This window comes from Varanus komodoensis, unplaced genomic scaffold, assembly GCF_004798865.1.
Source record: "Varanus komodoensis strain SLA01 unplaced genomic scaffold, ASM479886v1 scaffold24, whole genome shotgun sequence".
Lineage (NCBI taxonomy): Eukaryota > Metazoa > Chordata > Lepidosauria > Squamata > Varanidae > Varanus > Varanus komodoensis.
Window position 1 is genome coordinate 4,898,207 of NW_025335641.1, and position 27,251 is coordinate 4,925,457.

At 41.4% G+C, this 27,251-nt stretch overlaps 1 protein-coding gene across 7 annotated transcripts in view; it reads right to left on the reverse strand.

Annotated features, from left to right (window-relative positions):
* Positions 1-1,037: 1,037 nt before the first annotated feature.
* ODF2L (outer dense fiber of sperm tails 2 like) overlaps positions 1,038-27,251 on the reverse strand; it is a 36,257-nt gene continuing 10,043 nt past the window's right edge. For 5 of the 7 annotated variants that reach the window (XM_044432560.1, XM_044432559.1, XM_044432561.1 and 2 more), the window contains 12 exons: positions 26,691-26,762; positions 25,064-25,180; positions 21,137-21,322; positions 18,231-18,340; positions 14,024-14,159; positions 13,268-13,378; positions 12,784-12,888; positions 12,477-12,635; positions 8,930-9,015; positions 8,674-8,836; positions 5,784-5,909; positions 1,038-2,120 (listed from right to left, as the gene is read on the reverse strand). In XM_044432560.1, the coding sequence (XP_044288495.1) occupies positions 1,992-2,120; positions 5,784-5,909; positions 8,674-8,836; positions 8,930-9,015; positions 12,477-12,635; positions 12,784-12,888; positions 13,268-13,378; positions 14,024-14,159; positions 18,231-18,340; positions 21,137-21,322; positions 25,064-25,180; positions 26,691-26,762 (1,500 nt within the window). In that variant the 3' untranslated portion in view covers positions 1,038-1,991. Of the gene's footprint in view, positions 2,121-5,783; positions 5,910-7,766; positions 7,878-8,673; positions 8,837-8,929; positions 9,016-10,879; positions 11,050-12,476; positions 12,636-12,783; positions 12,889-13,267; positions 13,379-14,023; positions 14,160-18,230; positions 18,341-21,136; positions 21,323-25,063; positions 25,181-26,690; positions 26,763-27,251 lie in introns of those variants that run through there. The other 2 variants (XR_006414959.1, XR_006414960.1) reach the window with 2 other exon arrangements.

The window sequence follows — 27,251 nt, forward strand, 5'->3', positions numbered from 1 at the left end:
GCAGGCAAAGAGGCTTCTGGGCCATGTCCTAAGTCACATCATCAACTTGAGGGAAGAACAAAGGTGTTCAGTGAGGTGTAGCACACACTCACAAGTTAGATTTGCTTGCAAGAATCAAATGTCTAATAAAGAACTTTTGAGTCCACTGCTCTGCTCCAACAAGGACAAATGGTAGTAGGGGATACTGCGTGCTGTATCTTTCTAAGCTGAAATTGTCTTCTTTCTTAGAACTATAAATTTGTTTGGACTTATTTTGTATTCTGAACCCTAGTCTGTTTTTGAGAAACCCAGGAACTGATCCCGGTTAAGGAACTATGTTGTCACCTGTTCTTCACTAATTTATGTTGAAATTGTAAAGGCTCAAAACCAGTTACTGGAATTATTGCAGTAAGAGCCTTACTGGAACCTAAACCTGAGTGTTAGGAAGTCAGGAGTGGAGAGTGGCTTTCCAACCATCAGGGCATTTGACTTCAGTCTTCAGGGATTGCTGAAGCCCCGTGACTATAGATAACTGGCCACTGCCTCCTGCCCTTCCCGTTAGTGATGTGGTGCAGCCTTCCACAACATGGTACCTTCCAGCTGCTCTGAACTTTGCTGGAACGCTCAGCAGCTCCAGCCAGTACAGCCAATGGTTAGGAATCCTAGCAGTTATAATCTAACATACTGGAAAGTTTTGGAAAGCTTATGTAGTATTCTCCTCTCCACCTTGAGAGGAGAGCACAACCATAATTTAAAAGCAGAAGCTCCATCCTTCTCTCAAGCTTTTTTGATGGGTCAGCTACGTTGAACGAAGCACTGGGCAAATCCAGTATTTGGATATTGGGACATGCTGATGTCTAGACAAGTGCCTAAGAGGAAGCTCAAGTAGGAATGGGATGAAGGATGTACGCAGTATGGCACCGCAGACATCATGTAGCAACCATGAACTGATTATGTGTCTGTTCAGGTTCAGAAAGGAGTATTATGAGATGCTGCCTTCTACAAGTGCAATAGGAGGCAGGGCAAGGGTGTAGATACATGTGTAAGAAAGGCAGAAATGGAGTCTAGTTTTTTATTAAAAATGAAATGAACGAGCAAACAAGTGCTGACTTTTCATAGTTAACAAGTAACGGATCAAAGTGAAGCCACCAAGATCATTAAATATTGAAAACAATATTTCAGCAAAAAGTACCAACAGCAAATAATATAAAAATACTTACATGTTTTATGTTTTGACTGGGTGCCTGTTTTCCTAATTACCTGGTCTGCAATTAACAAGAATATTTATTTTTGGAAGTGTAACTGCTTCTATAGAACTGTTCTTGAGATGCTAGTAATCCTATTTTTAGGGTAGGAAGAGGTTCCTATATATTGGACCAAACAAGCCAAGACAGTGGGAGAGATATAACCAAGCACCCAATTATTTTTTGAAATTAACACAGAGAGTGGGATCCCGATCAACAGAAGAAAGCTCTCCCCTCCCCTCCCCACTGTTCCCCGGTCTAAGCTTCCCCCCAGTAATTTCTGCCTGGACAGCACCCACACACAAAACCTCAAAGACTCTCTAGGTCCAAGCAACTATTTTCATACAGTATCACTATCATTCAGCCCTTTGAAATACAATTCATCCATTGCAATGAACAGGACACAAGGACAGTTTTTGCCAAAACTACCATGAGAAATATCCTAGAAAGGAGGGAAAATCCTAATAAAACAGAGCACTTTGCAGATGAGAGTTGCTTTGGCTACATTTATTATGCCAGAACTTTTACTGCATTTACTTGGTCTTGTTTGTTTCTTTAAAACTGGTCTCCCACCCCACCCCCAACGTATATGCGAGAGCAATGCTTGGAGAGCAATGCTTGGAGAATATATTGTGGATAATTAACATAAAACATGCTCTTCAGAGAGCACAGTCCAGAAGAACCCAATCACAACAGGCCGATATGCTACACACAGTCACATGTCCCCAGATGCACTTCTTATTTCTAGAGAAAAGGGAAAAAACCAGTTCAGCCAAACATGGTTACATAGGAGGCTTTCAAAAACTTTATATAATTCTGGATGCTCTGGTTTCGGTTTTCTGATCTTTGAAGACTGTGTTCTATTTCTTTCAAAGACATTTCATGATACTTTTCTTTCTGAAAAAAGAGAATTTAATATGAGAAGCTTAAATAATGTTTAAAAGATTTTTAAAAGGCATTTGATCAGTTATTTGATGGAGTATTTGGGAGTGCTATTACAAATTGGCCCACAAGAAAAAAAGATCACTCAGGAGTCTGTTGTGATTTGCACAATTTTCACACCAAAAAACTCATATCCATGCACAATATCTACATAGCAAAGGCTAGTCTGCCAGATGCACCCATGCCTACAATTTGGCCATGGTGACACACAGCTTTATTACACCCTGTTTAGACTCCTCTAACATGCTCTATGTTGTTTGGGAAAGTTGAAGGCAGTAGAATAAAAGGAAGGCCAAATATGAAATGGATTGACTCCCTAAAGGAAGCTACAGCCTTGGAAGAGCTGAGCAGGGCTGCCATGGATAAGAAGTTCTGGAGGGCTTTCGTTCATAGGGCCACCCTAAGGTAGAGTTGACTTGAAGGCAAGTAACAACAACAACAACACGCTCTAGGAAGGTATGCCTGAAAGTGTTAATACATTGCAGCTGGACCAGAATGCTGTGGCCAAACTCAATTTTCCTTACACAGAGCAAGTGACTGCATTGCTGCTACAGCTTCACTGGCTACTGGTCTGTTTCTAAGCAAAGTTCAAAGTGCTGCATACAACTGTTGTGACCCCATGCGTCCACATAAGCCTCCCTGGGCTTTTAAATCAGGCGATGTTGTTCTCCCTGCCCCTGGCCATCTGAATTGTGGCTGATGGGAATGCGAGAGAGGGCCTTCTAGATGGTAGGGGCTCCAGGCCTCTGGAGCTCCCTGCCAAGGTAGCCCAGGGTAGCCCCATCTTTATTTCTTCTTCTTCTTCCCCATTTTATCTCTACGCTGTCCCAAAGCTGAAGCTCTCTGGGCAGCTTAGACCCATTCATAAAATACTATATAGAAGTCAAATACAATAAAAACATCAGAAAATTTGACTATGGAAATTTAAAAAACACATTTAACTATTTGATCGACTAAAATAACTTACTAGAACTAGACCTATTAGAAGCAGCTGAAGCGGCCCCACTTGTGCCACCAAAGGCCATCAAATGCCTTGGCATGCAGGGCAGTCCGAACATGGTGCCAAAAGGATAGCATGTTTGGAGGGTGTCGGCTAAGCCATGCAATCTTGGTCTTTAACCAGTTTTATGGTTTTGAAGGCAAAGACTTCAAAATTCATTATAAGCCAATCCTATTAATACAACCCAAATTTTCAATATAAAGTAACTGGGGTTGTCATCCATGGAGTCTCAAAACTCTTCTGGACTTTTTTTCTTTCTTTTTATGGTTGCACCTGTAACCAATTAAAATTATATTTTTGGCACCAAAGGTACTTGTTAAAATCAAGTGATTGATAGTGCTTTTATTGGATCCATTCATAAATCCAGTCCCATAAAATATACACAGCATTCTTAGGATTTACTTTTATGTTTATTTATTAGAACATAACCTTTAAAACTACATGTGGTTAAAATAAGTGTCAGAATTATTCCAGAATTTGTAAGTGCTGGGTATATTTTTATGTTCTGTAATCACTTCTGGTTAAAAGTGATCAAACAAATTACTTTCTTGGGGCTTCTAAAAAATGTTTTTGCTGTGATACCCTATAACTTTTATACATTGAGCAGTCCTGGCCCTTGTTTGTCAGTAATTACAATTCATCCTGCTTTCTGCTAAATAATTTCAGTAAGAACTGCACAATCTCTTCTGTGTTTTTCTTTCCATAATATATTGCTAAATGTATATATGTATTGCGTGTGCATATGTGTATGTATGTAAATGGAGGAGACAACAATCATTATGTTCTTTGTCAACTTAATGACAATCTATTAGCTTCCTATTTTTTTTTAACTGCCAGTCCAAATAAAACTGAAGATGAAAAAGCTTAAAACAATATACAGGTCTTGACACATGGAAGGAAAGGGGAAATTCTGCAGGAGAAAAAGTACGTAGGAACATAACTCTTGGTAGGCACCAAGTTTTTGAATTGGATGCTTGGAAATGGTTAAGAAAGTTTAATTAAGGATTTGAGGAAACAGAAAGTAATTGTTCATTTTGACAGCAGTGGATAAGAAATTCACGTGCACACGCAGGCAAGTCCTGAGCTATTTGAAATTAGGAAGGGTTGTAGCACATGCTTTGGTTCAATTCCTGGCATCTCTGTGCAGGGCTGGGAAAGACCCCGTATAAAACTGTAGAGAGCCACCAACAGTTTCTGCATGCACGACTGAGCGGACCTGGGTATGAGGCAGCTGCCCACATTCCAGAATACCGTGCGCACTACAAAGCTAAGGCCGCATTACATTTGCTGGCTTTTAAGGCCCTACAGGATCCTTTTTTGCTCTTGTGGTAATAGGGCTACTCTTCTGGAATGTCAGTCAATTTCCAAGAGAGAATGAAACAATAGGCAGAAATGCAGTGACAGAAAGGAACTGTTAGGCATGCAATGGTTGGAAGCAGTTTTCTTGTGACTGAGCTAAGTTACTTTATGGGCTCAGGTGTATTCATACACACAGACTTTCTTTGGCAGAGATTTGCATTTGATATTTAGCACTTGCTGCTTCAGTGGCATAAAACTAGCAGAGTGATGTTTCATACTGGGGCTAAACGACTAGGAACTACAGAATACTGCCTCTGGTGCCATTATTCGGTAAAAAGGTGAGATATGGAGGGAGGGAGGGAGGGAGGGAGAAACTGTCTGTTTGCTGGCAGCTTTAGGTGACACCAGGGCAGAAAACTCTTCTTTTGTGAGATGAAAGCCAGACTCAAGCACTGGGTAAGGACACCCCTTCACAAAAGTCTATAGTTTGAGCTCAACTTTGTTGTTGGGAAAGCAGCGTGCAAATACCAGATCACAACAGATAAAAGGCAAAAGACCATGCATTCCCCCTGCCCTCAACTGATGTCTTCCAAAACCAAAGCTATATGAAATCAGAGCTAGCAGTGGTGGTATAAGGGTGGCACTGTTAGGGAAGGGTGTCCTGACAGAATGGGGGAGAAAAGAGAAGGCTTGGGAGAATGTTAATTTTTAGTATATATGCTATGCTGAAAGGTTTGGCCATAGCGAGCATCTTTAACCTTTTTAGTTTGGTGGGCACCTTTGGAATTCTGAGAGTGTGCTGTGGGTGCTCACACAAGATGACAACCATTGTGGGTATGACCAGTCATAAAACAATTGACTTCCCAGAAGACAAACTCCTGGAAGTAATAGAAAAGTCACTTGTCCAAGAACCCAAGCACAAACAGTGTAGTCTGAGCTCTGAATGCAAAACCACACTTTGGGGTACAGCATGCCAGTCTCCCAGTTATTTTTAAATGATTTTAAAAAATGAAATAAAAATTATGAGGGGCACAGAGCCTAGTGGGGATGAAGAGAGATGACCACGATCATCAGGTTGGGAGACCCCAGTGCTAAAACATGGGTGTGTTGTGCCATGTCTGTATGTTTTTTAATCTGGCTGAAGTATGAAGAAAGGGTAAAAGTGAAGACATGTGGAATGTGGCACTTGAATTCACAAGGCTGCTGGTAATAATATTTAAATAATAAAGGCAGCAATATTAAGTTCAATACTGCCCAGGTTAGATGACCTTTTATTCAGCTCATAAAGAACAGATGAGTAAAAAAGGAAGTTTACTCACTGAGTCTAGTCTTCTGGATAGCTTTTTGTGTTCTTCTTTTTTCTGTCTTAATTTATTTTCTAGATCCAATATTTTCAACTGAAAGCATCGCTCTTTAGAAGCAATTTTTTCCATTTCCTCTGTTAACTGCAAGACAAAAAGTTCAGACCTATATTGTACTCTTAAACATTATTGAAACTGTAAGGTTTTTTCTGATTTAATACCTAAAGGTAACAGCAAATTATTTTAGTTTCCTTTGACTTTTTCATTTGAGATGCAATATATGAAAATCATGATAAAGAAAAATGGGAAAAATATCAATTTTATCAATCTTCCTATTGATAACAGATAAAATGAATAGATCAGTAATCTTAATTAAGTGTAACCTTGTGGAAAACCTACTAGTACCATGTCCACTAATATATTGCAAGCCTTATTTGCATTAATAAATGTGTGGTATCTCTTCTATTCAAAGCTAAAACTTCTTCGTGCCCTTGTAACTTCCAGCTTGACTTATTTTATTGCACTCTGTGCTATCTGCTGGAGCATCATCTCCCACACGTCACACAATGAGAGCTCCATCCAAGGCTCTTCCCTCAGTACCCCACCATCTTAAGGAAAGAGCTTTGTTCGTGGTGCATTCCACCTATGAAATACCCTCTCCATGAAAACTTGCTCACTACCTGCTTTGTTGGCATTTTGGCACAAGATACAGGCTTGTTTTCCTGGGCTTTTTATTCCCCTTTCAGCAGTTTCTGAGCTTTTTCACTGGCGCTGTGATATACAGTGTTTGGGGCACTGGTTATATTTGCATTGTATGTTACATTTGCACTGCATCTTGTAGCCTATCATAAACCTCCTTCAGAATGCCAATCAGCACTGAAAATCAGGATGGAGCTCCTGTGTATACTGAAAGGACAACAGTACTTTCAAAGGACTGGGCCCTTTGAACGGGAATAGTCATGCCTTCTGTTGTTGTTCAACACATCTGGAAGACACCAGGTTGAGAAACACTGTCTCATACAGTACCACCTGGGTCTTTCCTTCACACACTGCTTCTCATGCTCAAGCACACCCCCCGAGACATGCAGCACTGCACTGTGAGATGTCTTCCGCCATCTCTTGCAGGGGAGTTTTTGGAAAAGCACTAATGTGTTTTCTCTTCTAGTCATCAATCTTTGGAATCAAGCCACTAATTAATCATTGCTGAGGGAGAGGTACTCTATACATGCCCAAAGGCATTCTTTTCTTATGACTTCTTACTTAATCCAAGGTGAGCTCTGACACTGCAAATTGGTTCCAGAGCTAAGTTCTGGCTCAGATTAAGCACCAGGATGGAACACCTTGAACTGATCTATAGCTCAGACTGCATTCATACATTGATTAATGGTGTTTCTGCCCACTGAAAAATACAACTATGTGGGTGAAGCAGCTTCTCATATGGTTTGGGCATTTTTCATAGTGGTGCAGTTAAAATGACCCAAACTACATGAGGAACTGATTTAGACAAACAACTTCTCCATGATGCAAAAGCATTTTCCCACCTCACATCCCCCCATCCCCCTGCAGTTTTGCATTTCCAAGCACTCGTGAATGTATGAACCAGACCTTCAGTACCTTAAATGGAAAAGCCTTTCCTGCAATACCAGGGGAAGACGCGTGAAAAGTGGCTTCCGCTTTGTGTTGCATCTGAAATCATCCCAATAAATATCCTTCAGATAGCCTGAATCATAGTCTGAAGAAGGGACCAGTGTAAAGTGTTCTTAATTTTTAATGGAAAATTGATGCACATTATACAGAATGGGTGCACATTTTTTTTTAGCTGAGACCCACTTGTAATATTGGCTGAAAACCACATACACATTTGTTGTGGTTCCAACACATCTGGAGGACACCAGTATGGGGCAGGCTTGAATGAACTGAAGTAGGTAATATAAAGCTCTTGAGAAACTGAAGAGTCTTACACTGTGTAAAAGAAGGAATAACTCTGAATTTGGGGCTCACCGTTCTCCTGCAACCCTCTTCCAGCAAGCAAAAAAAGGCTTCCCTTAACAGAAGAGACATCTGCTCATGAAAACACATCCTGATTCATCCAGTGAGTCCATCCTCCTGAGGCTAGGAGAACGTACAAAAGGCACAAAGAACAAACAAAAGACTGTGAGGTCTAAAGAGGTGCCTTTTTGAACTAGGACTGGATTCCTCTTGAGGTTTAGACAATTCACTGATAAACTGCTGAATTAAAATGATATGAGGGAAAATCCCACCGCTGTGAAGCAAGCAGCACACCCTTTTAAATGATGCATATGGGTGTTGGAACAAGCAACAGATCTTTCCAGCATTACAGAAGACAGAATGCCTCTTCTATGCTTGTGCTACATGCCGCACCCAAGTGTCTCCTCCTGGGTGGGAGGGGCTCTGGCCAGAAAGCTCCGATGTTCCACAGCAGAGCCTGAGTGCAGCTCAGCAGGCTCTGGTGAAAAAAGCCTTCAATGCCTGCCTAACCCGTGCTAAAAACAATGGCATTCTAGCGCCTTTCAGCTTGCCTTCTGGACCTTGCCCAGCAATTGATGTTCCATGAGCCTGATGCTTGGGACGCCTGCTGGACTCTGCTTTTGGGACTGTGTAATGCTTTTCACTGCCTTTCTTTTGGCTTTGACCACTCCTAACTCAGCCTGACCCCCACTGATTATTTGCCTGTCTGCTACTTTGCCTTTTGGATAGTACCTTCAGTCAGAATCTGCTCCAGTCAAAACAGGATCCTTCCTTTCTGATAATGTACAGCATAGGATGGATTGAGAACAGAGTGAACTGTTCACAACAGCCCCTACTTCTAACACATGAACATTATCAACCAACAGGTCCATTTCCAATTTCAAGCAGGAAATATTGAAACACTGAATACAGTTTCTACCTTTTTTCTTCCATCTTCTAAAACAACTTCTAGTTGTCGGGTTAAAGCATCACAGTCTGCAAGTTTTTGTTTGAAGTGCAGTTCTGTTTTTTGAAGACTCTCTTCTTGGTTTGACAACTGATTTTCAAGTTCTTTGTTCTGCAATTCCATTTCTTCTATTTTTCTTGTAAGTCAAGTAGAAACAAAGCTGTAAGATTGCCACAGTAAAGACAGAAACATTCTGAAGTGCAGCATAATGTCAGTATGTCACATTTACCGTTTAACTTCTTCATACTTCATTTGAATGTTGTGATTTTCCTCTTCCAAAGAAAGCTGTTTCAAGAATCCATCGTTGTCACCTACCTGTAAAAACAGGGAAAAAAAGGATAGAAGCAGCCTCTGTGGCCCTGGCTGCAGGGACTGACTTCTTGCAGCATGTACCAGCCATGCACTGTAAGCTGGGATTCTGAGGAGTGCTGGCTTGTTCTTTGGTGTGAACACAACCAGTATGTCCTGTGAATTTAATATTAATCACATTTCTAACTCAGTTCTTTCTCAAATCAAAATACAGGAAGTCCCCTACATACGAACCTTCAAGTTACTAACTTTTAAAGATGTGAATGTATTTTTGTGTACTTTACTGTGATAATTGAGAGGTGAGTCCAGCAAAGCGCAACACAGGTTGCGCCAACCTAATGCCATGTGAGGAAGAACCTATCAGGTGAACAACACAAGTGCGCTTCCGCACTGCCACGTTCCTGGAAGTACAACTTCCGGAAGTCCTCCAGTGATGTCAATGGAAGTCCTCCAGTGGCTTTATAACCCTATTACGGTACTATATAGCTGATTGCATTAGTTGGGCTAACTTTGTTGGACTTACAAATTGGACTTATGAACGTGTTCTCAGAGTGGAACTTATCCGTATGTAGGGGACTTCCTGTACCGAAAGCACACATTTCTTAAGGGATGCAGAGGGGGAATACATGCGCACCAGTACATTGTTACTATTTATTTTTACACTTCTAGATTAGAGGGGATGTACAGTTGGAGGAAAAAAAGGAACAGTGTACATTCTGAAAATGCTGCATTTTGGGATAAAGATGCTTTGGGAACAGGGACCCTGGCAGTACTGCTGAAAACTGTCACAACTCTCTGAAGAGTCAGCTTGGCCCCAGTTCACACATTCAGTAGGGGCTGGTGCAGAGAAGACATGGAAGAACAAAGTGAGCCTTTCTCTTCCCCTGACAGTTAAAGTCCAGTATAAGCCAGCATCTTTAGGAGTATAATCAATATACATCTTAACTGCTTTTTTAAAGGAAGCATAACATGAACCAGGTAAGCATTTTCTCAGATGCATAACTGGCCATTTACATAGAGAGATGGTTCACGCAGGGAGCTTAGCTAACAGTGTTCCTCCAGCCTTCTATGTCAGCCCAGCCACTCTCGCACAAGGCCGTGTGTCTCAGGAAAGCCTGGGCTTTGAATTTTAAAATGAAAGTAGGCTAACATATTCTGAAGAGATTAAAAAAAACCCAGTATGTTAGAAGTGCAAAGAAGTGCTGCAAACTCTATTCTATTACTTTGCAAAGTTTAGTTAACAGCTGTCATGGGACTGAGGGGACACACTAGTCAGAAAGCTAAACAAGAACTTTATTGTCTCCATCCTGATATAACTAGGTACAGTGCCATCTGGTGGCTGAACTAGGTATATAGCGGGGTGGCCAAACAGACTTGCAACTCACATGGGCTCCTTGAGTTTATTTTGTGGCTTGCAGAGGGGCCAAAAGCCCAAAGTCAACTGCTCTTCTGAGCAGCTGAGCAGGCATGAACAAAAGCAGGCGAGGAGGAGGGAGTCTCCTGCTGGGATAACCAATTGTAGTGCTTTAATCATGTGACTTCAACTCTTGAGTCTCAGCCAATCAAGGCTCACACAGCAGTTGAGCCGGCAAGCACAAAAGCCCTCCAGGAAAAGACAAGCGATTCTCCTGCTGTGATAACCAATCACAGTAGCGTGTCAATCATCTCACTTCCACTCTGAGCCCCAAACAGCAGCCCAGTCAGCACAAGAGCCCTGCAGAGAACAAATGTCAATGACTCACAGCCAAGATGGTGACTCACAAGACCTTTACTGGCAGTAACCAGCCCGATAATGGTTGCAATGTCTGTTTGGCGTAATAAATATAAATATTAGTTCATGCCTTGCAGCTCTCAAACATCTGACATTTACCACATGTGGCTCTCCTTTTGCATGAGTCTGGCCGCTCTGGTATATAGGGAATGTATATGATCAGACTACCTAATCAGCCTTCCTCTACTTGGGGTGTTAGAGATGTTTTGGACCATAAGTAGCATCAGTCCAGGCCACCATGGCCAATCATCAGCGTTAAACCAAAATACCTAAAGGGAAGCAAGTTGGGGAAGGTTGGTCTGCGCAGTAATGTGCAAACTTAACATACACAGTGAAGAACATACTGCCCAGTCCTATGCATGTTAACAGGAGCTAAGTAACACTAAGTTCAATGGAACTTCCCTGTCCTACGTATATACAGGACTGCAACTTTAAATAAAATAACCTGTTTTCCTTGTAACACTTCATTTCCAGACAATATGGCATTGCCCTGTTTTTGTATTTGTTTATGTGAACAAGAACTGGACACCGATCACACAGCACTGCATCCTTTCCCATTTAGATCTACACACCTTGCTGAATCAATCTTTTAATGGGGAAATTTGCCAACGTGAAAAATCCTTTAAGAAGGGTGAAGGCAGAGGTGATTAGAGGGTGAATGGTTCAGAGGCTTCATACCTACCTGTTGTGGGTGATGAGCAGAAATCCACAGATATACAGAACAGCAATTTCACTTATTTGAGTATTTAATTATACTCAAGATGGCTTACAAATAAAAATGTAGAAACACAAATTCAAAACAAACCTAACCAACCAGCAGCGCAAATGGCAGACTAAAACTCATATAAGCAACAGTGAAACTAGGATTGTATCAAAACATTCACAAAAAATAAAATAAATAAAAGTGCCTTATGTTTATCCTGAAAAAGGCCTCCAACTCCTGGCATGCCCAGCCAACTGTAAAGGCCCATTTAGAAGCAGGCAAGGAGAAGACCTGATGAACTCTCTCAGGAAGCAGTTTCATAGTTTAAGCGTTACTGCTCAAAAGGCCCTTTTCCTTTTTCTCATGGACTGCGTTTCCACTGGAGAAGGTATTGGGAGGGAGGGGTTCCCAGCAAAGGAGAAAGCCACAGCCAAGCAAGCATGGATTTGGCAACCCAAGAGACACGTTTCAGAGTTCCTGGGGCTGTATTCCACTGGTAGATGTGGGCGCAGGAAAAACGTGCAGGACCAAAAATACCAGGATATGTTAATGTATCACAGTCATTATCATCCTCGTCATCTCAACACCACCCCATAACTGAGGGTCACTGGGTGGTTTAAAACAAAGTTTTTACTAGTGGTGATTAAACCTTAGCAGAACAATTTCAATCTTTTAGAAAGGAGGAAAAACTGCAAGAAGCTGGGGCACCACTAAGCAAACAGTAGTTAGCAAGAAGGGGCTGGGGGAACAGGATATGACCACCTGGGGACCCAGACAGGCCACATTAGACCCATAGGCCTGAGCTTCTGCACCAAGAACTCCTTGATGAAAGAAATGTTGGTGTTTCTTCTAGCTATGACATGGGTGCCCTCAACTGGCAAAATGCACCCGCTCCCCGTGAATAACAACACAAAGAGAAACAAAAGCCCGCTTTCCTTGTGTTCCTTCCACGGGGCTTTGGATATTTTATAGATAAGTACTAATCCCAAGCACCTCAGTCTGCAGCTCCTTAATGGCTCTGGATTTATCTAGGCAGCTCTTCTGGCATGACAGCAGGCCTTCCTGACACCTCTGCAGTTTCTCTTCAGCTGCCTTCTGCAGGTCACGGGCGTGTTCTAACTCCTTCAAGTGAGTCTCCGTCTGGCTCTTCATCTGTGCGGCCGCATTGGGAGCAGGGCAGGGAAGGGGGGAGAAAGAAGAAAGCACATGTCAATCACTCCACACATCTTTCTCTGTCCAAGAACTATGTCTCAAGCATTGTGTACAGAAGCGGAAGACGCTGTGGGCCGCATGCACTCACTGCATCCATTTCTACTTCTTTGTCTTCTGTCATCTTTCTGCTTTCCCAGATGACCTTTTCGTACATGGCTTTCAGTTCCTCAGCTTCTGTTTCTAATTTCTCCACCTAGAAGAAGATGTACTTTTATGGAACATTTTAGGTGTCTCAGAGGAACTTGTTGTAGTGCAGGAGGAAAACACTCCTTGATGCTTCACTGATGTGTGGGAGCCCTCAGCCCTGTACGCATCGATTCTAACATGGAGGCCCAGACAGTATGTGCATTTCACACTCAACTATGGGCATTCAGCACAAAATTTGGAACTAGGCATGTTGGATTTTCCATGCACACACCCCATAATAAAATGTTGTGTCCGCAAGTGGATATCCAGAGGCTTCTGAAATGACTGCTCAATGGTTAGGGAGAAAGGCATATTCTCTACCATGCATAAAGTGAAAGTCCTTCCCAAAGTAGGCCAGAACATCACTATTCCAGTTTATAACTTACTTCTATTTTATATTGCTCAACCAGTTTTTCTTGCTGCTTTGCCTCTTCATGTAAATCTTCAAGTTCAGTTTCTGCTGAAATAATATTGTCTTCCAAAGCAGAGAGGGAAGCCTAGAATTACAATACATCTTGAATAAATACTAATGACACTTATATTTTGAATTATGGTTTTGTATATGTGACATATCTAAAAACTAAAATTTATTGCAAATTGTTTTCTATGAATATAGCAAGAATATAGCTGCAAGCCTATTCTGAGTAAGTCCCACTGGGAATTCAGTCAGTGGGGATTAATTTTTACATAAGACTAGACAGAAAATTTTGAATGAGAAAGAATGCTGAATATATGGCTCCACTGGAAGTAGTTGACATTCAGTCTGGTCATCTGTAAAGCAGTTGCAATGTGAGCGCAGGTAGAATAGTGTTGAGATGTTGGACTGGACCTGAGGAGACCCTGGTTCTAGTCCCCACTTGGCCATGAGGCTTACTGGGAGACTGGACCAGTTACTCTAGCCTACCTGACAGGGTTGCTGTGAGGATAAATTTGAGAGGGGGAGGATCATGTAAGCCAGCTTGGTTTCCTTTGAAGAGGAAAAAAAGTGGGGTATAAATGTCATTTAATTAATTACATTTTTATACTACCCAACAGCCAAAGCATTCTGGATGGTTATGCAATCACAATATAATAAAAACAATATCAATAATATCCAAAACAAAACTGAAGTAATTGCAATTTGAACTGTAAATAATCTTTACCTTTAATTTTGCATTTTCAAGAGAAATCTTTTCATTTTCAGACATGACAGAATTAAGCTTTCCAATAATCTCACTCTTAGACTTTCTTCCAACATCTTGTATTCTACTGAGTTCCATCATGCAGTCACCTATTTGCCTTTAATATAAAAAAAAAATCTTCTGAAGCAATATGTACCATGCTATTTAATCAGAGGTCCTACTTGAAATTTTTCTATTACATAATTAACCCATGATTTGCTCATTCATGTGATCCACTGCCACTCTATATGATGAACCTTCACTTGGCCTGACGAGAGAGTGCTTTGGGCTGCGCAAACTGGACACTACAGCTTATTTTTGGCTTAAACAATACAAAATTAATCTAAGAACTAATCATAGCAGCTGGAGTCCAGATGTTCCAATTAATGGTGATGTTCAAGGGAGTCAAATGACTACAGGTAGCACAACAGAAAATTATCTAATTTGGAATTTAGAGTTTTATTCAGGAATAAATCAAGGTAAAGAGCCTGATCTTATGCCTGATGTTTACTCACATGTCATGCTGTATTCTCTGGGGCTTAGTGCCATCACTGCATGGACAGGACCATGACTCTACCTATCTATGTGACACACCAGCGCGAAGTTAAAGTGTATGATTTTTAATTGGGTCTATCAAATACATTCCAGTATTGGATTATTTATTTATTCATTTTAACATGTGTGTGCTGTTAAACTATTTCAACATGAATCTCTAGGTGGCTTACAACAAGTAATCAGAATTACAAATATTAAAACAATAAATAACAATAATATTAAAGCAATAAATAAATAAAGCAATAAAGCAATAAATAAATAAATAAATAAATCCCATATAAAACAACAACCACTTAACAATGGTCATTTAAAGTTGCATCTAGTGAGGGGCCGACCATATACAACAACAGATTAAAAGCAGTTTAAAATCAGTTATTAAAATACTTGGAGAAGAGAAATGTTTATGATTCACACATGACATTTAAACAAGTTAACATCTGTATGTAGCACTGTCCCGCTCACTGCAACCAGGAGCTGAGAATGTTCTCCCTGCTTTGCCTCTGAAGTAGCACAAACCAGACAGGTCTGAAACGACGTGATGCAAAGAAATGCCAGCGAGGAAGCAGGAAATGTATTATGGGCCCGAGAGACAGAGGTGCCCTGTCCTGTGCTGAACTTTGGAAAGCAAGTTGCACTATGGCAAGTGTACATAGATTTAAACCAAGAGCCAATAACCCTTCAAATGGTATTGGACTATAATGTCCATCATCCCAGATCGTTAGGCATGCTGGCTGGGGCTGATGGAATTGGGACTCCAACAACATTTGCAAGGCTACAAGTTTCTCTTCCCTTCCATGAATGGACAGTAGAAATCCATTTTAAGGCCATGGAGCTGCGGGAAAACATATGCAGCTAGCTAGTGCTTCAGGGCTGTTTCCCCAGTGATTCAGAGCAGCACAAGGTGTCCATGCTGCTCAGAAGGCTGAGACAGTCGTAAGGTTCCTGAAACCTCAAGCAGGGTTAAGATGCAAGTATCAAGCTTTAGGCTGCTGGGCTCCCTCCGAATCCTTCCTTTTGGGTGCAAGTTTTCTTCTCTTCTAACTCTAATATTTTCCCATTATATCTCTGTTAATGCCAACACTAACCATTTTGCTTTGAACCAGGGTTTGAACCTGATAAACCCCTATGAACAGTTAATCTTGGAGGTGACAATTGGGAAATGTTTCTGATTTTTCAAAATAATGATGTGTGTGGGGTGGGGCGGGGGTTAATGCCTCACCATGATTTGTTCTGTCAAAGCAGAAAGGGATTCATGGAGGAGCAGCAGTTTATGCGTACTGACACTCTCTTAATCAAAGTTCAGAGTAGCTACATGCTCCTTCAGCCCTTGGCTGCAACGTGGTTCCAATGCTTTAGCAAATTTTGCATCTAGTGCAGCATCTAGTCTCTTCAAATAGTGGCCAATCAGCTGCCCAAGGGAGAGCCACAAGACACGAATATAAAAGTACCATGCCACCTATGTTCCCCAGCAATTGCTATACAGAGGCAACCATCTCTGATACTGAAGCCATCAGTAGCCATCGGGACTAGTAGCCACTGATAGCCTTCTCTGATTTGAATTTGTCTAATCCCATTTTAAACTGGTGGCCATCACTACACCTTGTGATAGCAAATCCAACAGTTTAACTATGCTGGGTGAAAAAGTATTTCCTAACTCTTGTGGCTCTCCCATGATTCAGCTCCCTCTCTAGTACTATGAGGCAGAAAAATCTCTCCCTATCCACTTCCTCCTAAACAAACTGAAATAAAGACTTACATATGTTTGAAAATAATGGACAATTTTAACGTGGTTCATTTTGCCGTTACTTTCCAGAACACCCTCACATGTGTCAAATATCAAAATACCAACTGAATATATTGTATATTTTATTTTACTGGAATCCTGAACAACTTTGTCTTTTAAAATAAAAAGAAACATCCCAAATGAATCCTATTTCAACTCTGCAAACATTCTTTCATATGTTTAGGATTAGTTCCTTCACTATAATTTCCATTTCCAAATGCAAAACAGGGGAAAGGGGAGAAAGCTCTTAATACACACATTTACCACTAAAAATGATAAAAATTGCTTTGTTGTTTATGAATTTCCAAGATCTAGATACAATTTCAGGGCATATTTAGGGCAAGAAACACATATGAACCATAACTAATCTGACAGCAAAAGAGCTTATCTTATAAATAAACCCACTAAAGTTGCAAAAACTGCTAAGGGAACAATCCTGTCATATTCAGCGGAGAAAAAGTCTTACAACTCCCAGCATTGCCCAGCCAATGATGGTGGCCTGGGGGAGACTGGGAGCTGTGCGACTCCTTCCTGTCTAAACATGTATAGAATTGTGCCCTTATGCGCCAGTGACTGACATAGAGAGAAAACCTCCCTCTCCCCGCTACTGTATGGAAATATAGGCTACTGTGCCTCAGCAGGCTAATTAAAAAGATGGGCTTCTGCTAAGCATGCTGGTGGTGGTGGGATGGAGTGATTTATCCCTCTTCTGCAAATCTACATAGCCTACATTGCTAGCCATGGAAGAAGGCACTTCCCTTCCTCCGTGGACGGCAGAGAAATGCAATGGAGTGGTAGAGGAAAGACAGATAACCCGCAGAAGAGGGCAAAACAATCCATCCCTTCTCAGATGGGCCCCCCACTCACGTTCCAGAAATTGCTTATAACTTATGGTGACCAGGTGAGTCATTAAATACAAGCCTGGTTCATGGCCACTGAAGAACAAAAGAGCAATGTTACTACAGTAGAGCATAAGATGTCTGAAGCTAGCACAAGGCACCAGTTTTGTGCTATGTTGTCCCCCTGTAGTGGAAAAAAGAACTAACAGGGACTGTGCCAAAGTGACTGTGGCATCAGCCATTGCTCAGCTAAAAAGACTAATACTAACATTCGCAGATCAGCAATTCCTTGCCTAGAAAAAGACAACATAGCATACCCCATTCTAAGTCAACTTTATTCCTAACATCCACTGGATGCCATGCAAGAAAGAATGACTAATACTGTTTAGTGTATCTTTGATAGCAAATTTTTGTTTCCTTTTTGCAGGACATAGATTCTATGCCCTACGAAAGACGGACAGCATACCATATGATAAAAATAGATTATATAATAAACCTGTCACATGAAAAGGAAACACAGTAATAGAAGACAGTATATAGAACTACAAAAAATGGCAGTTTGAGTGAATAGGCCTTGCATTTGCCTGGCACCAAAAGGTTGTGAGGCCTAAGCGCCAGATGTCTAGCAGTAGGGAAGGCATCCTATAAAATGGTTGCTTGCTAATCCCCCTTTAACAAATTTCCAGAGGTGGAGAAACTCGGTGAAGGTTTAGGAGAAGATAGTAAAATTTGGGCAGATGCATATGGGAGCAAAAGGTCTTTGAGGTAGCCTGATCCTAAGCTGTTTAGGAGCTGTAACTTGTTGGAAATGAATAAGAAGCCAGAAGGGTTCCTTCACCACTAGTGATATATATCATCTGTAACTCTTAGATCTACTGCATTCAAAATTCTGTATGAAGTTTGCAGATCAAAAACTATAACCCCAAAAGTAATCAAGCTTTCAAGGGAGGCTTTTAAAAATTTATATACAGGAGTGGATTATTTGCCAAGAGGGTACAATGCATGAACTTACTTTTTCAGAGTCTCAACCTGAACTTCTAACCTGATTTTTTCATCTACCACCGTTTCATGATGACTTTTCCAGACATTAGAAGCTGAAAGTACCTCAGACAATTGAATTTCCTGGAAGGCATACAAAATACAGACCATGTAATATAAAGAACTCATTTCTAATTCTGCCCAATTCTCTAAACACAGGAGTTATTTTCATTCGAAGCAGTTTCCAAGTGTATTGCAGTAGGACTGAATAATATACACTTAATCTCAACATAAACACACCACAAAAAAACCCCTTGGAAAACTGTTAACCACTGGAATCAGATGGGATCTAGGCCATCTTACCAACCTTTTAGCGAAGTAAAACATTTCAAACCACTAAGGGTTTTTTTATTGCATGGCTTTGTTCAGACACTTCTTTTTATGAAAGATGAGGAACAGCCTACAACCCTCTACAGAGGATACGCCACACCCCTCTGCTCCTCTGTTGTTTGTCTAGCACTTGCCAACAGCAATTAGAGATTTTGACTGAATACATTTCTTCTACTTCAACTGCAGTAAATTCCTGATTGGCTAATGGCCATGACATCACAGAACAACAGAACAGCAAGCAACACAATGAGATCGCAATAAGGGCTTAAAACCAGTTGTTTTTTTTTCTCAGCTAGGGCACTTGGACCACACTGGCTACTAGGTAATAGAGCAGCGAAGAGTTGTACAGAAGGAGACATTTCCTGTAACCATCTGACTGGGCCGATGGAGGAGGGATGGACCAATCTGTCACTCCTCTATACCCAACACAAAACAAACCATCTGTCAAAAGAAAGAAGCCTTTTCGTCTATGCCCAACGCAGAGATGCAGTGAGCTGCTGGAAGAGCAGGCCTAAGGATATAAAGAAAGTGCTTGGCCAAGTTTGGTCAACCACCTGTGTGCTTGATACCTTGCCTGGCATGACTTATTATATCTAACAGACGTTATCAAATTCTCCTTGAGAGACAGAGTGCTGCTGGCCACTTTAAGGGAGGCAGTGTCTAAGCCATTCTTGAAAATGTTTATTTGGGCCCTGGGGATGTTAGCAACTATTGGCTGGTTGCTTTTATCTCCTTAGTAGGCAAGGTACTTGAGCAGGTAGGTGCTGGCTAACTCAACACACCCGTGAATGCAGCAGTGTATTGAGATCTAATTTAATCAGGCTTCAGGCCTGGTTTTAGAATGGAAGCTGCCTTGGCTTCCCAGTTGGATGGCCATTGCCAGAACCCTCTGGATTCTCTTGGACCTCTCAGAGGCCCTCCAGGTGATTCGGACTTTAATTCCCATCGATTCCAAACAGACCAGCAAGTGGTTAGGAATTCTGGGAGTTGCAATAAGGCATTGGGAGAGCACCAGTTGGGATGGGCTGACCAAGACCAGCCCAGTAGGCTTATCCTTTAAAACCCAGCCATTAGTGGCTCATTTTGATGAGTGCACATTCCAAGTGTGGGTGCCCGGAAATGCAAGCAGCCCGCCTGAGTGATGGAACAGCATCAAGCAGTGCAGAGCCCATCGCGAGCTGGTATCTTACGCTGAGTGTTTTTTACTCAGTTCTGGGGTGAGCAGGCACGTCTGCAGAGCATCCTCTTCTGAGGGACATGATGCTTTGCATACTGATGGGAGCACCTGCTGCTATCTCCCCTGCCTCTCCCTTCCCCAGGTGCCAAAATGGAGAACTTCCCAGTGCTACAGCATAAAACCCCCAGCACTGCCTGGGTGAGTGGGATGGAAACTGCCCATCCCTAACCCTGATGGGAAAAATAGTTAATTTTAGTAGGATGCTTGGGAAGCCGTGCGTTTGGAATTTTACAGAAGCAGTTGTTAGCCATTCTGACTTTGGATATGGGAGGCAGATTTTAACAGACACTCCCAGACAAAGGTTTGAAGAGCTACCTCAAAATGCATTAACTGTACAATTGTTAAAGCATATTCCTGCAAGCAATGGACACAAATTTTCTAGCAAATGTTTTACATGGGAGGCAAATTATCCATGTTATCAGCTTTCCTATATATTCTGCTCTTCTAGCACAAGTCTGAGAACTGCTTACCAGGGTCCCCAATGGCCTCCTATTCACACACTTTTTGAGTATGCAACTCCTTAACTTGACTATGGCTACAGGATTTGGTAAATCTAAGCAGTTAGCTGAACTTCAGGGAACTCCTTGCTAATTTGGATGATGTGATCATCCAAATATTGTATGTCATGGCTTGGCTAGTTCATCACATTGTTGGCTTGTATTCAGTTTGTGATCTACAACAATTCCAAGACCCTTCTCACTTGCAGTGCTGTTGAGCCAAGTATTCCCCATCTTATAACAATGCATTTGATTTCTTTTTCCTAGGTGCAAAACTTGGCATTTGTCCCTATTGAATTTCATTCTGTTCTTTTCTGTCCAGTGATCCAAGCTATCAAGATCACCTCAAATCTTCTGTCTGTCTTCGAGGGTATCAGCCTCCTCCTAATCCTTAATAAAAATGTTGAAGAGAACTGGGCCCAGGACTGAACCCTGGGGTACCCCCGTTGTTACCTCTCCCCAGTTTGAGAAGGTACCACTGATGTGCACTCTGAGTCCGACTCTGTAGCCAACTGTGGAGCCATCTGAGTGTTGTTCCATCTAGCCCACTTTTAGCTAGTTCATAAAATGCTTTTGTTGGATCTGCAAGTAAAAGCAAGTGCAACTTTTCATGCAATTCCACACACACTGTGGATAGGAAATATACCCATGGCCACATAGATCAGTGTACTGCTTCACAAGCACACATATGGGCAGAAATACCAAAACATGTCCCTTTAAATTTCAGTCAGCATTCTTTAGGGGGATTAATGTTGTGGCATTATTATTTTGAAAGAGTGTTAATCTGAAACAATGGCTTCCTACTCAGCTACTCACCTTCTCCTTCACTTGAGAAAGTAAGCTTTTCACAACCACTTCCAACTGTTCAGCTCTTTGTTTCTGAACACGAGCAGCTCTTCTCAAGGCATTCCTTCTCTCCTCCCTCCTTTCCTTTTCAGCCAAAATCTTCTGGTTATGTTCTCCAACTTGTAGCTTCCATTCTGTAATGCTCTTTTCTATAGTCTGCAACAGAATTTTGCAAACTTACTATACAATCAAGTGAGTGAAGAGGGGATGTGTGCACGTGTGTGCGTGCAGTCGCGCACATGTGTGCTTATTAGCCTAAACAGGGATAAATGAGAAACCAAAAAAACCTGAAAATGTTTAGACTTGGATCATCAGAATATTTAAAACAGATTCTAGTTTTAAGTTAGGCATATGAGGTAGCTCAATTACTCTGGCAAAGCTATTAAAATGCTCAGTTAAATTTTGCTGAAAAAATTGAAGAATTACTTCAGGTGCATCTTAACTTTGAAGACCTGCATCCAAATACTCAGTGCTAACCTGATCAGTAATGCAAGAAGAGATTGTTGCCTTGCTTCAATCAAAGCAGAAACTGTGCTCCTAAAAATTGGGGGAAAGTCATAATATTACCCTTATTTTCACAGTTATGACTGATGCCGTATTACATGAGCCTGAACAGCTGCAATGTTTAATGGATTAGATTCAACATAAGTTGATCAACTAAAAAGGTATCCCTCCCCCCCACAAACAAGCAGCAGAATTTACATTTGGGTTGTTTTACTAATACTAGGAAGTGTGACCATTGTGTTCAGCAGACACCACATAAGCAGCATTTCCCTTCGAGCGAATGAGGAGGGAAAAGCACTTTGGAAGAGGTATCTTCCTTAACACATACATGCATCATCCCAAAGGAAACAGTCTTTTTGCCCTTCACAACTCTTTACACTGAAGAAAACATAAGCCCATTTAATGGGGAAATTACAACTTGTGCAATGAATCGCCTGGCTAGCGGCTCACTCCAGGCAAGTGCATACAGGATAGCAGACTAAGGTTGTGTTAACCTACAAGTGAAGGGTTCTGGGTAAGGAGCTGGGAGGGGACTCCTTCTACTCCCACTTGAAGCAGTCTAGAGCAGGATTCCTCCTGCAGCCTGAACAGTGCAGCGCTCAAGAGCCAGCACAGAGTGCGGAGGGTTCCAAGGCCCATCCCTGACTTCCCCAGTCAGGGAGAGGATCCCACTCGAACCCCAGAGAACCACTGCCAGTGTCCACAATACAGGCCAATGTTCTGACTCAGTAGAAGCAGCTTCCTCCCACCTGCACCAGGGAGACCTTACCCATCAGCACTGCCCAGACACTGTAGTGAGTATGCAAGGCACTGAAGAACAGGCTTCTACCTGTATAGCATCACTCTATCTGTAGCTTTCTGATACTGCTAAAGTAAGAGTCAAATGCTGCCCACCAGCAGCACACGGCAGGCAACCAAAGGCTTGTTAAACCCCCCGGTGTTTTCATTATCATTATTATTGTTATGTTGCATTTATATCTCAGGATAAACTCAAGGTGGCTTACCTAGTACCTTTTTATCCTCACAACAGTCCTATAAGGTAGGTGGGACTGAGAGACTGTGGCTGGCCCAAAGTCACCTAATGAGTTTCATGGGTAAGTGGGAACTAGGATCTTCCAGAACCCCAGTCCTACACTCTCACGACCACACCACAGCAGTTCTCAGGTGCTGCTGCTTTCTTGAAACTGCGCACACAAGGATGCTATTCCAGATTATGGAATGCGCTCCCTGGAGGTGCACCTGGTGCCGAGTTTATATTCTTTTCAGCACCAGGTCAAAATCTTTTTATTTAATCATTATTTAAAACATTAATATTTTAATTGTGTCAAAGAGTTGCTTTGATTTTGTCATTTATGTGAATTTTTATTGAATTATGTTTTATACATGTGGTTTTATTATTATTATTATTGTATTATTGTATTTCCATTTTATAGATTGTGAGCTGTCCAGAGATGCCAAGGCATAAGGGACAGCATACAAAACTTTTAAATAAATAAATATCAAGAACTGGCAGAACACTTGACCTGATTCACCCAATCAAGACAGGTGGGTATTTTGAATATTCAAGTACTTGTGGCAACTTGTGTTGTCTGAACCCAGGGACTGTGGATTATGTGAGGGTTAAACAACCCTCACATAACCATGGTCTGTTGTTTGGTGATGTGGGCCCATCAACCTGACAACATAACAAGCTATGTTGAAAATGGTTGTCCATCTGTGCCACATATATGGTTAACTACTGCTTAAATAAACCACAGTCAGCTGTTTGATCAGGTGAACTGACCCTAATATACAACTAGTGGGCACCATTCATGTTGACCAGTCACAAGTTGTGCAGTCTTGTGCCAGTAAACTCGGGGGAAGCAGAGTTAAGGAATGTGGCTGTTATTTCCAGCTGTCACCACAAGATGTCACTGTTACTTCATCACCATGGCTCTTCCACATAATAAAAACAAAGTACAGCATGCGTATAAAACAACCTTTATAGCAAGCAGTTAGACATTCTGTTTTTCAGTTCTCTTAAAAAGCATTGTTATGCACAAATTTATAATTTTGTCATTGTTAAGATGAAAACAATTTCTTAGTTCACACAGGAATGCAATTTTAGCCCATATTTTCAGCAGCGATCCTTAGCATTACTGTTTGTAAGCTTCTATTGCACAGTTTAAAATCAATGTTGGAACAGTCAACAAAGGGAAGAACTAGTCAGAGTATAAATGCCAATTAAATGGTGACTTTAGTTGGGAGTGTGGCCCAAAAAACTGCTTTATAGAAGAGTCCATGTGCAAAGTATTCCTCACTGTACAAAACATGAACCAGGTTTTTAAGCATTATTTTTGCCACATTTCACAACACTGGTTCATTTTCCCCCTCAAGAAAATCTGACTATACCTCCAATGTGGAACCTGAAGTAGTCCAAAGGATGTACAGCCTCTAAGGATAACCTTCCTCGAGGCCAGTGGTGGCGAACCTATAGCACGTGTGGCACAGCAGGCACGCAGAGCCCTCTCTGTCGGCATGTGAGCCAAGTTGCCCCAGCAGCGCCCCAGTAGCCGAGCATCGGATAACAGCGCACACAGGGGCCATGTGCATGCTCAGAAAGGAGTAGTGGTGCCAGGCGATGATGCCACAAACCGCGACTCATTAGCTGTGACTTGTCTGAGCTTTTGCATGGCCGGTCAGTGCACTGCCAAGGACATATATATATATATTTGCTTGGACTGGCTGTGAGTTGTTTTTTCTAAACTAAAACCTCAGTTTTCAGGTTTTATTGTAGTGTTAACACTTTGTGATAAATAGTGGGTTCAGGGGTGCAGTTTGGGCACTTGGTCTCTAAAAGGTTTGCCATCACTGCTCTAAGCCAAGAAAATATATTGGGAATACACAGATTACTTTTTACAGTCTTTGATGGACTGTGATTGAGATATCACATACCATTTCTACAGACAGGTTCGTGCAACACATTAAGCTTCGGTGGTTTGTGTAGCCGATGACAGCCACTTGGCCAAAGCTTTTTGCCACTCTGGCCACGCATTTGTTATTATTTGGCTTGACTATGGCTTAGTGTGTCATCTGAGTACCTGGAGCGGTTTCATTGCAGGCTGGGTTTGGAAAACATGCTCATCCGGTATAACTTCCAAGCTACTGTGTATTTAGAGTAGGCAAACTTGCCAGAGTTTTTTTTTTAAGTTCTCTGTGTATAAACCCTCGTTGTTTTTATTAGATTTATGGTTTTCCTTGCAAAAGTTAAAGTAAGATCTTCCCTGAAGAAATTTCCTATAACTAACCACATAAATAAAGACTTCAAGCCACAGTGGAGTTGTCTTGAAGTCCTCCACACCCACCAAATATGCTTAATTTATCAAGGGAGAGAAGCAAATCAAAATTAATAACCTGAATTTTTGTTCTCAGTTGATTATTCTCAGCTTCCTTTTTTTCTATCTGAAACTGCAGATGAGTTTGCACTGATTGAACTGATTCAGAATGGCGTGATGCTTTTAGTACATTTGCCTACAATATAAAGAAATCAAAAATAAATTGCAGCATCTGCGTAGCAATACCTCGAGCAAGCATTCAAACTGTCACACAGGTGGGGCTTCTCTTTCAGTTCAAGGACCAAATTCAATGTTGGAGAAGCTGTGAGGGGGCACATTCCAATGTTGGCTGGGGTCAAAGACAAATGGAATTGGCCCAAACTGTCAAAAATAAAGGGATATTTTAATTTAAAATAAATAAATGTCAACATTTTTAGAATGGGAATACTCTGTACAAAAGCTGGGAACTCACCAAACTATCAGCTGGTTGGGGAAAAAGCCCATGGTCATCTGGAGAACTTCAGAGAGCCAAATTGGGACCCCAGAAAGCCCATGGGCCTCATGTTCCCCTCCCTGTTGTATGGATTGGCTTTGCCCTCCCATTAACGGAAGGACTGCAATAGCGGTTCTCCCCGGAGTACAAAGAAATGCTGTATTTGTCAATTATTGTTCTCCCTGTAATTCCCCCCATCACTTCCCATACAAACCAGCAAAACTTCATCAGCAATCCTGCAAAAGCACAAGATGTTTGTAACAGATGCTTGAGGAGCAATGAACTGAAAAATATGCTTTCTCTTTCTGTAGGGAAGTCAGAATGCTCGTTGGCAAACAGGAGATCGCCTTGTCTGAAAGACTGCAATTTAGTGCAATTCTGTACAGATCTAGTTGAAGCAAACCCCACGGAGCTGAATGAAATTACTCCCTGGTAAATGTGCATAGGACTGTCATCTTAAAGTCATTTAGTCTAGATGAAATTGCTTGTAGATCAGTTTTATGTTTATAGTTGCACCCCATATTCTCTTCCAAAAGAAAGCTCAAAGCAGCCAACAATAATATATGAAAATAAATATTAAAAAACAAAATATGCCATCAATAAAATTGCAATACTTCAGAGAAATTAAAGTGGAGAAACCTTTCTAAGCATTAAATCAGTGAATTCCTATTGCTTAAATATTTCAGTAAGAAGGGAATAAAACAGTATGGCACATTCTTTATTTAAAATATACACTTTGAGGCTGCAATGCTATACTCATAGGGGTAAAATTGACATTAGTTCTACTTAGTTCAGTAGATCCACTGAAACGAATGGTATTTAGGTTAGACTAACACTGGATACAACTAATATACGTGGAAGTAAGGTTCACTGAATGTATTGGATTTATGTCCAAAAAGACAAATTTAAGATTTCTGTTATACCCCCTTACTAGCAAGTAACACACAAAGATACTGGGACACACTACTGTAAGTACAGTCCTCTTTACGTCTACTCAAAGCAAGATCCACTGAGTTCAGGGCAGCTTTCTCCTAAGGAAGTGGGCACAGGATTGCAGCCTACAGCAAACAAACCCCACCCTACAGCCAGCTAGACAGTGACAAGACAGGACTGGGCCTCCCTGAATCCTTTGATGAGGAATACAATCAAGTTACAAGACTAGGGCTACTGAGACTGAAGACTGAATATCTGCTCAAAGGGAAATTAAACTTACCTTCTCTTGCTGAAGCTGAGTCAAAAGTTCCACAATAGACCTCTCTTTCTCAATTACTTCATTTTTGAGACTCTTCAAATGGACAAAACAGCAATCAAATATGACATCAGAAAGAGATATTAAAGGGAAAAGATAGCACATGCATAGAAGAACTAGTGCAGGAATAAGAAGTATAATAGCTTTTATTTGCTGCCCTGGAAGTTTTAGCATGTTGTACACATGAAAACAAACACATATGTACATAACATCATGAGGCTTGAGCAGGGCAGCCCACCTGTGGCTCTCCAGAAGTTTGGGCCTACAACCTCTGACTGCTGCCCATGCCAGCTGGAGGTGACTGAAGATGCAGTCCCAACAGTTGAAATGCACTAGGCTGCATGATCTTTAGACTACCTGAAAGTGTGATCAAGCTCAATATACAAATGTTCTTACATGAATTTATCAGGGATATTGCATTATTACCTATGTGCATTTTCACAAGTAAACCCCAAATTCAGTGGCATGCATGAGCTATCTGCACCTCAGTCAGAGCAAGGATCTGGATTTATATCCTTTTCTCCT